The sequence below is a fragment of the Notechis scutatus genome, chromosome 4, assembly GCF_049901735.1.
Source record: "Notechis scutatus isolate UNSWTSFEM ecotype Mainland chromosome 4, rNotScu1.2, whole genome shotgun sequence".
Classification (NCBI taxonomy): domain Eukaryota; kingdom Metazoa; phylum Chordata; class Lepidosauria; order Squamata; family Elapidae; genus Notechis; species Notechis scutatus.
The window spans coordinates 162398372-162411278 of record NC_142012.1 but is presented as its reverse complement, the minus strand read 5'-3'; the positions used below and the strand labels follow the sequence as shown (position 1 = coordinate 162411278).

Genomic DNA, 12907 nt, shown 5'->3' with positions numbered 1-12907 from the left:
CAAGTCTGAAAGTTGCCAAGTTTGAAGACCTCTTACCCTATCACATTCCAGACGAGCGGCTGTCCAATCTCTTCTTAAAAGCCTCCAGTGATGGAGCACCCACAACTTCTGAAGGCAACTCGTTCCCCTGGTTAAATTGTTCACACTATTAGCAACTTTCTCCCGAATTCCAGGTTGCTTCTCTCCTGGATTAGGGATGAGTGTCGCTCTGCCTTCTTTCTCCCAGGGACTGAAACGGCAGCCTTCCTTATCTCGCATTCCAGTGTGGTGTGGGACCCAAAGGGCATTGCAAAAAGCCAATTATGGGCATCATCGCAGCTTCTCCTGCCCAGGGACGTGCCTTCTCCTCCTGCCTCTTCACAAAGAGCCTTGCGCACACCCAGCAGCCGCCGGGCACCCCCAAAGGGCCATGTCTTCGGTCAGCTCTTCGTCCACTTTCCGCTCCGAGCACATCAGCACCTACACGCCGAGTAAACATCGCTTCGAGCCCCTCCTGGACCCTGCCCATGCGATCTTTGGGGCAGGGAGAACTCAGGAACCCTATGGGTATTCAGGTGAGTGAGAGCCTTTTGAGGGTGGGGGAGCTCAGCTGCACGATATGTTCCGCCTCCCCCTTGGACTTCAGAGGCAAGGGGAGGCCAGTTGCTCGTCCCTACTTTAGATGAGGTCAGAAATGGACCAAGAGAATCCCGTTTTCTGATTTCCAGCATCGTACGAGCAATAACCAGTTTGGCTCTTCTGCTATGTGTGTCTGCTTGACGTGATCTGCTTAGGAACAGCAATGAAACTTAGACTTATATGCCATTTCACAGGGCTTTACAGCCCTCCCTAAGCAGTTGGCAGAGTCAGCGTATTGCCCCCCCTAACAATCTGGGTCCTCATTTTACCAATCTTGGAAGGATAGGAGGCCGAGTCGACCTTGAGCCAGTCAGGATCGAACTCCTGGCAGTGGGCAGAGTCAGCCTGCAATACTGCATCCTAACTACTGTGCCATCAGGCCTGTTCCTCCCTCCCCTCCCTTCCTTTTTTCCTACTTTTCCTTCCTTCCTTCCTTCCTTCCTTCCTTCCTTCCTTCCTTCCTTCCTTCCTTCCTTCCTTCCTTCCTTCCTTCCTTCCTTCCTTCCTTCCTTCTTTCCTTCCTTCTCACTCATCTCACGTTTTGATGAAGCACTGTTCAAGGCAATTTAGAATCCTATCCTATCCTATCCTATCCTATCCTATCCTATCCTATCCTATCCTATCCTATCCTATCCTATCCTTCTATCTATCTATCTATCTATCTATCTATCTATCTATCTATCTATCTATCTATCTATCTATCTATCTATCTATCCATCCTTCCTTCCTTCCTTCCTTCCTTCCTTCCTTCCTTCCTTCCTTCCTTCCTTCTCACTCATCTCACGTTTTGATGAAGCACTGTTCAAGGCAATTTAGAATCCTATCCTATCCTATCCTATCCTATCCTATCCTATCCTATCCTATCCTATCCTATCTTTCTATCTATCTATATCTATCTATCTATCTATCTATCTATCTATCTATCTATCTATCTATCTATCTATCCTTCCTTCCTTCCTTCCTTCCTTCCTTCCTTCCTTCCTTCCTTCCTTCCTTCCTTTCCACTCGCTCATCTCACGTTTTGATGAAGCACTGTTTAAGGCAATTTAGAACCCTATCTATCCATCTATATCCTTCCTTCCTTCCTTCCTTCCTTCCTTCCTTCCTTCCTTCCTTCCTTCCTTCCTTCCTTCCTTCCTTCCTTCCTTCCTTAGCACTTAGCAATAGCATTTAATCTTATATACCACTTCACAGTGCTTTTATAGCCCCCTCTAAGCAGTTTACAGAGTCAGCCTATTTGCCCCCCAACAATCTGGGTCCTCATTTTACCCACCTGGGAAGGACGGAAGGCTGAGTCAACCTTGAGCCTGGTGAGATTCAAACTGCCAAACTGCTGGCAGCTGGCAGTCAGCAGAATTAGCCCAGCAGAATTAGCCTGCAATACTGCATTCTAACCACTGCGCCACCACAGCTCTTACCAGATTCTTGAATTCACCCATTCGGGAAGGAGTCTCGCGGTACATACAGGTAGTCCTCAACTTACAGCCATTCATTTAGTGTCCATTCAGAGTTGCAACAGCGCTGAAAATAGTGACGTACAACCTTTCTTTCACACTTCCGACTGTTGCAGCATCCGTCCTGGTCATGAGATCAAAACTCGGGCACTTGGCTACCGGCATGAATTTATGATGGTTGCAATGTAATGGGATCACCATTGGCAACCTTCCCAGGGGGAAGCAATGGACGTTGGGAGTTCAAGTGGGGTCATAAGCCAAGGACTGCTTGTATTAGGACATGCATTATGAATTAATAAGAGTCATGGAACACATATCCAAGAGGAAATCCAATTAAGCCCACTGTGATGGATGAATGCATCTGACAATTAGGAGCATTGAATGAACCAGCACTGAAATTTCTGGACATTGAAACATGATCAGTTACAACCCTGAAAATACAGGAGGCAAGACAGGGTTGGGTTTAGGGTTCATCAAGAAGATGCTTCCTTGGGGGTGAATCTTCCAAAATTCATGGCTGGGGCTCCCTTAAAAAAACATTAATTAATCTTGGCTGATCTTGGGCGGGGGGAGAAACCCAAGAAGCATCAAACTCGGTTAGTACAGTACTTGGATTGCAGAATCCTAGATCCTAGATCACCACTAGAGGGCAGCAGGATGATACCAATACCATTTCCCACCACTAGGGGGTCCTTTACAATGTTGCAGCTCAAGTACAGATGCCCCAGACCAGAGGGCAGCTTGGTGTAGTCATGAAGGCATTGGGTTAGAAACTGGGAGAGCCTGAGTTCTAAACCTGCCTTAGGCACAAAGCCAGACCGGTTGATGATTTGGGGCCGGCCATTTTCTCCACCCTAGAAAGGAGGCAATGACAAACTACGTCCCCAAAAAATCTTGCCCCAAAAGCTGCAGGCAACCCAAAGGAGATCTCTCTCTCCCTCTCTCGCTTTCCCTCCCTCTCTTTCCTTCTCTCTCTCATACAGACATACAGACATACAGACACACAACACACCCCTCTTTTTGCTCCCGTCCCAGGATCCCCTCCGTCAGTCCATTCCTCAGCCTTGGGCAGTAGCAATGTGGTGGCCAGCGAGAACAAATACCAGGTCATCACCGATCTCAGCCAGTTTGAACCTCAAGATATCGTGGTGACGTCCTACAACTACTGCATTGTCATCCAAGCTGAGAAGGTAAGAAGGACTGAGATATGCAGAGGGGATGAAAAGAAACCAGGACGTGAGGCCCTCTTCCCACGAAAACCCAATCGAGGGAGCCATTCAAGTGGGATTGGAATGTTGACATGGGTGAATTGCTCTGAGGGTCGTTAAACAGCTCACTCAATTATTACAATTAACTCCAAGCAGCACGGTCACTGATGAGGCTAAGCTAACTCTGGCAGACACCTGTGTGTCATGGGAATCCCTAAAGCAGGGTAGGCCAGTCTCAGTGAACGAACGATGATGGTTATTATTACGGTCGTTGTGCCATCAGTCAGAATTCAGCCTGGTTTTGACTTTATATCCACCTATCCAGGCCTAGGACCTGGGATAGGCCTATGGTGGTGTTGGGTGGTGTTAAAAGGGATCGTCCCGAGATGTAAGCTGTTCCAGGTAAAGCTGCCTTTTGCAATTGACTGGTGGCGATTTTTGTCAATGCCGATGGTGTTCAGGTGGTGCTCCAGATCAGGGGTGGGATTCAAAAAAATTTACTACTGGTTCTGTGGGCGTGTCTTGGTAGGTGTGGCAGGGGAAGGATACTGAAAAATCCCCATTCCCTCCCATCCCACTAACCTGCTTTCCAGCTCCGTTCTCCTCTTCAGGGCAACCAAAGAAGGCCCAGCCAATCAGCTGGGACTCAATGGGAGGCAGAGAATAGATGGGGGTGGGGCCAGAGGTGGGATTTGCCGGTTCTCCAAAATACCCAATATTTCCGCTACCGGTTCTCCAGAACCTGTCAGAACTGGCTGAATGCCACCTCTGCCCTGGATCCTGAATTAACCCATTTTCTGCTTTCACACCACATTCAGTCCTAACCAGCCATAAAAGGAAAACCAAAATTAACAACAACCCCACTTTGCAATGTGGAAATATAATTTATTTCCCTGACTTAAGGAATCCATATGGATGCCACATGGCATCCATAAATCAGTTTATTTTCCAATAAGAATATATTGCTTTTGGTTAAGTCCACCATTCATATTATGCGGTGACTCTGATTGAAATTTATGGGACTTCGACTTACACCCATAATGGAACCTTCCCGTTGTGGTCGTAAATCATGATAGTCATAAAATGGGACATCCTGCAACCAAGCCGATTTGTACAACTCTCTTTTTGCAGAAGTCATAAAGCAAATCAGCACGGTCAATAAAATAAACCTTCAGTTATTAAGTGAGCCCACTGTGTGCTAGGGGCAACTGGTATACCATATTTTCAGTAAAGATGTTGTAAAATGAGGTCACAGGATGTTACACATAGTTGTCAATGAAGGCTGGTTGCCAAGCCTGCAAAATGTGATAATATGATCAGGTGTGGTACTGGCCATTGGAACAATCCTAGGCTGCATTAACAGAGGGATAGAATCAAAATTACGTGAAGTATTGATACTGCTTTATAATGCCTTGGTTAAGACCACACTTGGAATACGGCATCCAGGATTGGTTGCTATAACATAAAAAAGATATTGAGATTCTGTAAAGAGGGCAGAGAAGAGCAACAGAGATGATGAGGGGACTGGAGGCTAAAGCATATTTAAAAACGGTTGCAGGAATTGGGTATATGTCTCGTTCCGTGATGGCGAACCTGTCGCACGCATGTCAAAGGTGGCACACAGAGCCATTTGTGCCGGCACATGAGCTGCAGGCAAACTTACTTCACTATGCATGTGGGCACCTGATTTTTGACCGGTTTGAGGCCTTTTTTGGCCTCCCAGAGGCTTCAGGAAGCTGCAGGCTTTTCAGACAGAAAACGGCCCATTTTTTGTCACTTCCTGTTTTTCCGGAAATACCAAAGTGATTAAACGGGCCTAGTTTTCGGCCTGAGAAGCCTGCAGAAGCCTTCCTGAAGCCTCTGGGAGATCGAAAAAAGCCTCAGACTGGCCCAAAATCAGCTGTGAGGCGCAGTGCAGATAAGGGGGTGGCAGGGGCAGGAGGGGGGATTGCGCATGCATGCGTAGGGAGCATAGGGGGCGCATTGCCTTCTGGGTGATGGCATGCGAGCACGAGTGTGCAAGCGTGCATAGAATTTTTGGCACAGGAGCCCAAAAAGGTTAGCCCCCACTGGTCTAGTTTAATGAAAAGGAGGACTCTGGCTGACATGATAGCAGTCTTCCAATATCTCAGGGATTCCCACAAAGAAGAGGGAGTCAAGCTATTCCCCAGAGCACCTGAAGGCAGAACAAGAAGCAACGGATGGAAACTAATCAAGGAGAGAAGCAACCTTAGAATTAAAGAGAAATTTCCTGACAGATCAATTAACCAGCGGAACAACTTACTTCCATAAGTTGTAAATGCTCGAACACTGGAATTTTTAAAGAAGAGGACAGCCATTTGTGTGAAATGATATAGGGTCTCCTGCTTGAGCAGGGGGTTGGACTAGAAGACCTCCAAGGTCCCTTCAGCTCTGTTATTCTGTTAACTTCACAACTGGGCTCGAGGTAATTTTTCAGGGTTCCATTGCAACTTTGAACAGCTGCTAAGTAACTGGCCGTATGTATTACGTTCGCTCAAATCTTACCCATTGCCTAAGCTCATGTAAAACAAATCAGTTTTTTTGGTCTCAGTGTGCCGTATGTTTTCAAACAGCACACTTAACCTGATTACTGCACGGACTCGTGTTTTAAAGTTTGTGCCACGCCTGAACAAAAACCCCTCGTCGGGGTGAACCGAAGTCAAGATCCCTCTATTATGCAAACGCATCTTTGTCTGATTTGAATTTAAATGCTTGCATAAACTTAGTCACAGACCGGGAAGCGAGTGGGGGAGCATGAGAGGGAAAAAAGGACATGGATTGAAGGCAAGAAGAAGAATGTAGGAGGTTGCCATAAAAAAGGAAAGAGGGATGTCCATCTTTTTTTCGTTTTAATTCTGTTTGTCTTCTGCTTATTTTCAGTGATGTACTAATCACTGAAGTCATCAACACCCAAATAGGGTTCCTGTTTAGGGCAATGTTTCTCAACCATAACAATTTTAAGATGTGTGGATTTTGACTTCCAGAATTCCAGAGTTGGCTGGGAAATTCTGGGAGTTGAAGTCCAGACATCTTAAATCTGCCAAAACTGAGAAACTTTGCTTGAGGGGGAGGGGAGAAAGGAACCTTAAAGGAACCAAAGATTAAACTGAGTTTAAAGACAGTTTCTTGGGTGCTAAGGAGGGTGCAATGCCATGATGCTTTCTCAAAAGGCAACTGAATTTCCTTGTTGTTTTTTTTCTTGAAGATGTTTCACTTCTCATCTAAGAAGCTTCTTCAGTTCTGGGTGGATCCTGAACATTCAGTCAGAACTGAAGAAGCTGCTTGGATGAGAAGTGAAACGTCTTCAAGGAAAAAAAACCAAGGAACTGGGGCAAGAAGGGTCATAAAATGGGGCAAAACTCACTTAACAACTGTCTCCTTAGCAACAGAAATGTTGGGCACAATTGTGGTTGTAAGTCAAAGGTTACCTGTATTCTTGATGACCTTCAATCTCAACCGGTGTTTCTCAACCTTGAATGTTGGCTGGGGAATCCTGGGAGTTGAAGTCCAAGCATCTTAAAAGTTGTCAAGATTGAGAAACACTGGATATTAAAACCCACATCCTTTGATCAGATTACAGTGATACGTATGGCTTACATGCAGAATATGGTTGACAGTAATTTGATAACCAGGTCAAGCAGCTTGTGGGAACGCTCCCAGTGACGAGACCCCTTTGAAAAACTCAAGCTAAGCTCTTAAGCCAACATTGGTAGTGTCATGCCCCTGTTGGAGTCTGAATCCAAGGAGGAAGATGAATAGCTGACAGGCAGTGGAAGTGTGGCGCCATTGGCTGTGGAGGAGGATGGGGAAGGGCAAAGTCCGGCTGGGCAGAGCAGGGGAGAGGTAGAACAAGGGAAAGGGGAAGACCCAGGCCCACCCCCTCTTCATCCTAGGGCATGCAGGAAGGAACAGAGAAGAGAGCAACGTGGGTTGTGTTGCTTACAGGGGAGGAAAGGGCCCTGATTCCCTTCATTAGCCACACCTGAGAATGAAAGTTTAAAAGAACTGAATGCTGACTGCGGCAGCTGCTGGGAGCAAATGTGACTTTATCCTGTGTTTTCTTTGCTTATCTGTGTTCCTGGTGTCTTCCCAACCATGTGAGTTTTGCCATGCCTTTCATGTCTGGAATTCTTGCTCCTGCCCTGCCAAACTAATTACCTCAGTTTGGTTTGATTGGACTTAAAGTTACAGTTTGTGTTGACCATGTTTTGGACTTGATTCCCTGCAGTCAAAATCTGTTCCTGGGAGAGTTTTTCTCCAACCAGAAGGTAACCTGGACATTAGGGGCAAAGTTGGAGCTAATAAAGGGATTCATTGATTATCTGACTGTGTTGCCTTTGTGCCATGCCCTGGGTCATCACAGGTGGTGCCTTAGAGGCATCCGAGTGAAAAATTCAGGAAGATATTTGCGGAAAGGGCTCACGCACTTATGTTTGCTTGCCTTGCAGATGGCCGAAGATGGCATTGTCTCCAACACCTTCACCCACAAGTGCCAGCTGCCAATAGACATGGATCCTCTGTCTGTCAGTTGTTCCCTGAATGATGCTGGCAAGTTGATCATCACGGCTAGGAGGCGCCAGCTGTCCACATCACCTCTGTATCGTACGGAAGTGACACTCTAAATGTATCACCCAAGATAGCACATCAGCCCACACCTGAAGCTCCCTTATACATTGATTCTTAGTTTAGTTTGTGGGCATCCTTTCTCCATGCCATGCCATGCCATAGCACCACACGTGGCATTGGCATGCATTCCTTCAACGTCCATTTGACAGAAATAAAACCCTATGGTAGTCCTCGGCTTACGATTGAATTTTGGACAGCAACTTCCATCCCTAAGCGATGAATTTATTGAGTTGTTCCCGATTCTACGACCTTTTTCTTCTTCTTTTTTTTGGCCCACGGTTGAGAAACGAACCAGTGCAGTTGTTAACTTATTTTTCTCCCTGGTTCAAATAGGTTATTCGTTTATCAAAATATAAAATGCAAAAATACAACTAAAAATAAGGATCGTGGGAAAATTAAAAGGAGGAAAAGTGGAAGAGAGAGAAGTGTAGGGAGAAAAAAAAAAAAAACCACTGACTTCCGATTCCTTTTGGTGCAATAGAATAAGCTGGCAATGTAAAATCTCAACCTTTTACTTTTATATGGGAATACAGTGGAACCTTGGGTCGCGATTATAATCTGTTCCCAGGACTACGATCGCAACCCGATTTGGTCGTGACCGGAAGCACGACTGATTGCGCATGCTTGAGCACAAAAAATAAATAAATGGTGTGTGAAATGGTGCGGTGGGGTGGGATTAAATTTTTTTAACAACCGGTTCCGTGGGCATGGCTAGGTGGGCGTGGCTATGTGACTGGGTGGGTGTGGCTTTTTTCCAGCCCCTCCCCTGTTTTTGCTCCCAGAAGGCCTCCCTGGGGCCCAGGAAGGCAAAAAACAGATCCCACTCAGGAAACAACTGAATGGAAAACTGCTGGCGATCTTCTACCGCTGCACCATAGAGTATTTTAACATACTGCACCTCTGTATGGTTTGCCAATTGCAGTGGCAGATAGGACAGCCCTCCAAAGGGTTAATGTCATTGCCCAGAAGATCATGGGTTTCCCTCTCCCCTCTTTGGAAGAGGTTTATAACTCCCGTTGCCTTAAAAAAGTTCAAAACATCCTCAAAGATCCATCTCATCCTGGGCACCTTAGGCAGACGGTACAGAGGCTTCGTCCATTCCTCTTCTGGGTTTCTGGCGCGTGCGACAATCAGCTGGCCTTCGCGTGTGCGACAGTGCCGGAAGACCGAAGAGCTGGTCTTCCATTTTCTGCCGTGCACATGCACACCGGCCATGTGTTCGTCATGTACGCATGCACACCGGAAATCAGAAGGGCGCGCACTGGAAGCCTGAAGTTTATTTCCTAGCATGCGGCAAGCCCCCTGGGCAATTCTTCTTCCAGGTTTCATCCCCAACAAGTGCATGCATGCACATGCTCCCTTTTTGGCTCTCGGTGCCGAAAAGGTTCGGCATCCCTGCCCTACACCATCCCCGACCAATGGCAGTCCAACCTCCCCTGGAATATACGTAGTTCTTGACTTACAACCCCAGTTGTTGAGCCCAAAATTTCTGTTGCTAACCAAAGACAGCGATGTGAGTTTTGCCCAATAATAATGGATGAAAACTGAACAAGGATTCAACCTGGAAATAAGGAGAAACTTTCTGACAGTGAGAACAATCAACCAATGGAACAGCTTTTGTCTTCGGAAGTTGTGGGAGCTTCATCACTGGAGGCTTTCAAGAAGAGACTGGACTGCCAGCAGTCAGAAATGGTGTAGGGTCTCCTGCTTGGGCGGGGGGTTGGACTAGATGACCTGCAAGGTCCCTTCCAGCTCTGTGAGTTCTGTTAGCCCCATTTTACAATCTTTCTTCCCATAGTTGTTAAATGAATCACTGCAGTTAAGTCAGGGTCCAAGGAACTTTGGATGCTTTTTTGGTTCCAGGCAGAAATCCAGAAAGTTTATGTATGTAAAGGAGTGGATTAGCATTTAAATTACAGTAATTAAGCTTTAAATCAAACACTTTAAAAGAGACTCATTTAAATGATTAAAAGCAAGGCTGCCCGCTGGTTTTTTTATTCTCTGGGAATTGTGCTACTCAATCTTGTGATTTCATAACTGAGCAAAGGACTTATGTAGGCAGCGGTTTTATTCTTACCATCAACCCCTGGTTTTGTCTTCCAATACTCGCTGCAGATGATTGCTGGGTTTTGCTTTGGGACCGGCGTAGGAGGGGGAAAAAATGCCACAGAGCTACTAAGTTCCTGCAAATGGATATGCATTTCAGGGTCAGCCAAAAGACTCAAGTGCAAAGAGAGAAAATACAGAGAGATTTTGGGAAGAGATGGAAAAGAGATGGAGACTAATTCCTTGTATGTCGAACCACACTTGGCCAATAAAGAATTTTTCTATTCTATTCTATTCTATTCTATTCTATTCTATTCTATTCTATTCTATTCTATTCTATTCTATTCTATTCTATTCTATTCTATTCTATTCTATTCTATTCTATTCTGCATTCTATTTTATTTCTATTCTAATTCTATATTCTATTCTATTCTGTATTCTATTCTTATTCTATTTTATTTCTATTCTAATTCTATTCTAATTCTATTCTATTCTACTCTACTCTACTCATTCTATATTCTATTCTATTCTACTGTATATTCTATTCTATTCCACTCCACTCCACTCTATTTTCTAAAAAGGGGTTGTGGGAAGTACACCCCAAAAGGACAGTGCCAGAAACCTCACAGCATCAGAAACCTCAGAAAACAATGCCAAGGAACTCAAGACAACCCCCTTCCCTCTTTAAGAAAACCAAGAATCACCAGCTGAAAGAAAAGAAAAAAAACTCAGAGCAGCCCTGCTAACAGAGACTACAATAGAAACACTTAAGTAGAGCCATTAAGATAAGGAGAATCAGGCTAAAAATAACTCACCAAGGCAAAAACAGAACTTCCCCTTTTCTGCCCCCTGACAAGATTAATCCCCAGGATCAGGAAAGACAAAGGTCCTGGGGACAGGATCAACCCATTAAGGTAGGAAGGGGGATCACTTAGAGGCACACAAATAAACCCATCAAGCTGCAGGAACTTCGAAGCATAAAAGGCTCATTCCTCCCCTCCCCTCCAAATCTGCTTGCAAGCCAGAAACACTGGAGTTGTGTCACTACTTTTTTTGCTTTACTGAATTAGATCCCTTTTCTGGTAGCTGGCTTCCGTGTCTATTTCTTCTCAGCATCAGTGACTGCTTCCCAGCTGGGAAATGAACTCAGGAAATTTCTTCCAACAGGGTTATAGTTTGTTCATCTTTCCTTTCCCTCCAGTTTAATCTCACCTAACATAGAAATTATTTAAAAGAAATTTGGCATTCTCAGTATTAAAGGCTTTGGGGGGAAAAAAACTGAGAGCAAACACATTCTGTTTAAAAGAAAAATCCTAGCTGGGATTAGCCAGCTTTCTAAAACAGGAGTCTTCAAACTTGACAGATTTAAGACTTGTGGACTTCAACTCCCAGAATTCCTCCTCCAGTCAAGTTAGCTCAAGAATTCTGGGAGTTGAAGTCCACCAGTCTTAAACTTGCCAAGTTTGAAGACCCTTGTTTTAAAACAGGGGTCCTCAAAACTTGGCAACTTTAAGACTGGTGGACTTCAACTCCCAGAATTCCTCAGTCAGGATAGCTGGCTGAGGAATTCTGGGAGTGGAAGTTTACAAATCTTAAAGTTGCCAAGTTTGGAGACCCTTGTTTTAAAAGATCCCAAGGAAACACAGCTGTTCTTTTTAGGCCAGTCCCAGTGAAGAAATGGTTATGGTTATTTTTATGGTCGTTGCACAATCAGTCAGAATTCAGCCTGGTTTTGGCTTTTTTTTATCCACCCATCCAGGCCTAAGACCTGGGATAGGCCTATGGTGGTGTTGGGTGGTGTTAAAGGGATCGTCTCAATATGTAAGCTGTTCCGCATAAAGCTGCCTTTTGCAATTGACTGATGCAATTGCCTTTTGCAATTGTCGATGCTGATGGTTTTCAAGTGGTGCTCCAGATGTTTGGGGACTACACCCATTCTTGTTGTTAATAAATATGCATTGGTCGCCCATCTCCCATGGACTCTGGACTCCTTTCAGAACTGGAAGCACATCTGTTTAGGAACCCTGGAACTCAGACTGTCTTAATTCAGTGATTCTGGGAGACTACAAGGATATACTCGTTTTTAGCAACTGCATGGAGGGAATTTGCAAATGTATTCTTCAGCAATATTTTTTTTTCTAAGTCTGGAATTTCTGGACATCTCCCACCTAGTTATTAACTAGCTTGCACCAGCTGGGATATTTGGGGGGAGATTACCTGAAAGATCTGGCTGGCTAGATCAATTTATGGAGGAAATCAGAGATAAGAAGAAATAATTTATTGAAAAGGATCTTGAGTTTCTCTTCCTCCCCCCCCAAAAAAGAAAAAAAAGTAGACATTGACCACATTCACATAATATCTTTAACCTGGGTTATCAGTTTAACCACTTCCTGGGTTCCCCTAATAGACTGAATTGGAGCCTAACTAGGCCTGCACAACATGAAAGCCACCTAACCATGATTTTTTTTTTAACTCTCAATCTTTTGAGTGGAATCTTTCGTGCCTAAGGCAGAACTAGAACTCACAGTCTCCTGGTGATTGGCCCAAGTCACCCAGCCAGATTTCATGTCTAATATTGGGCCACCCAAGCTGGCTTTCATGCCTAAGGCATGAATTCACAGTCTCCTGTTGACTGGCCCAAAGTCACCGGCGATCATGTCTATGGGCAAAGTCACCAGCTGGCTTCATGCCTAAGGCATGAAATTACAGTCTCCTGTTGACTGGCCCAAAGTCACCGAGCCGGATTTCATGCCTAAGGTGGGACTAGAAATCACAGTTTCCTAGTCATTGGCCCCAGAGTCAACCAGCAGGCTTTCATGCCTAAAGCAGAACTAGAACTCATCATCTCCTAGTGATTGGCCCAAGTCACCAAGCTGATTTTCCTGTCTAAAGTGGGATTAGAACTCATAGTTTCATGATCTCCAGCCTGAAGCC

General features: G+C 45.1%; 1 protein-coding gene across 1 annotated transcript; it reads left to right on the top strand.

The window, feature by feature from the left end:
• The first annotated feature begins 288 nt into the window (after window positions 1–288).
• LOC113429444 (heat shock protein beta-7-like) lies at window positions 289–8180 on the top strand. Its single transcript, XM_087962564.1, has 3 exons — window positions 289–554; window positions 3108–3262; window positions 7750–8180. The coding sequence occupies exons 1-3, from the start codon at window positions 410–412 to the stop codon at window positions 7921–7923; spliced, it is 474 nt and encodes a 157-aa protein (XP_087818690.1). The 5' UTR covers window positions 289–409; the 3' UTR covers window positions 7924–8180.
• The last annotated feature ends 4727 nt before the right edge of the window (window positions 8181–12907 follow it).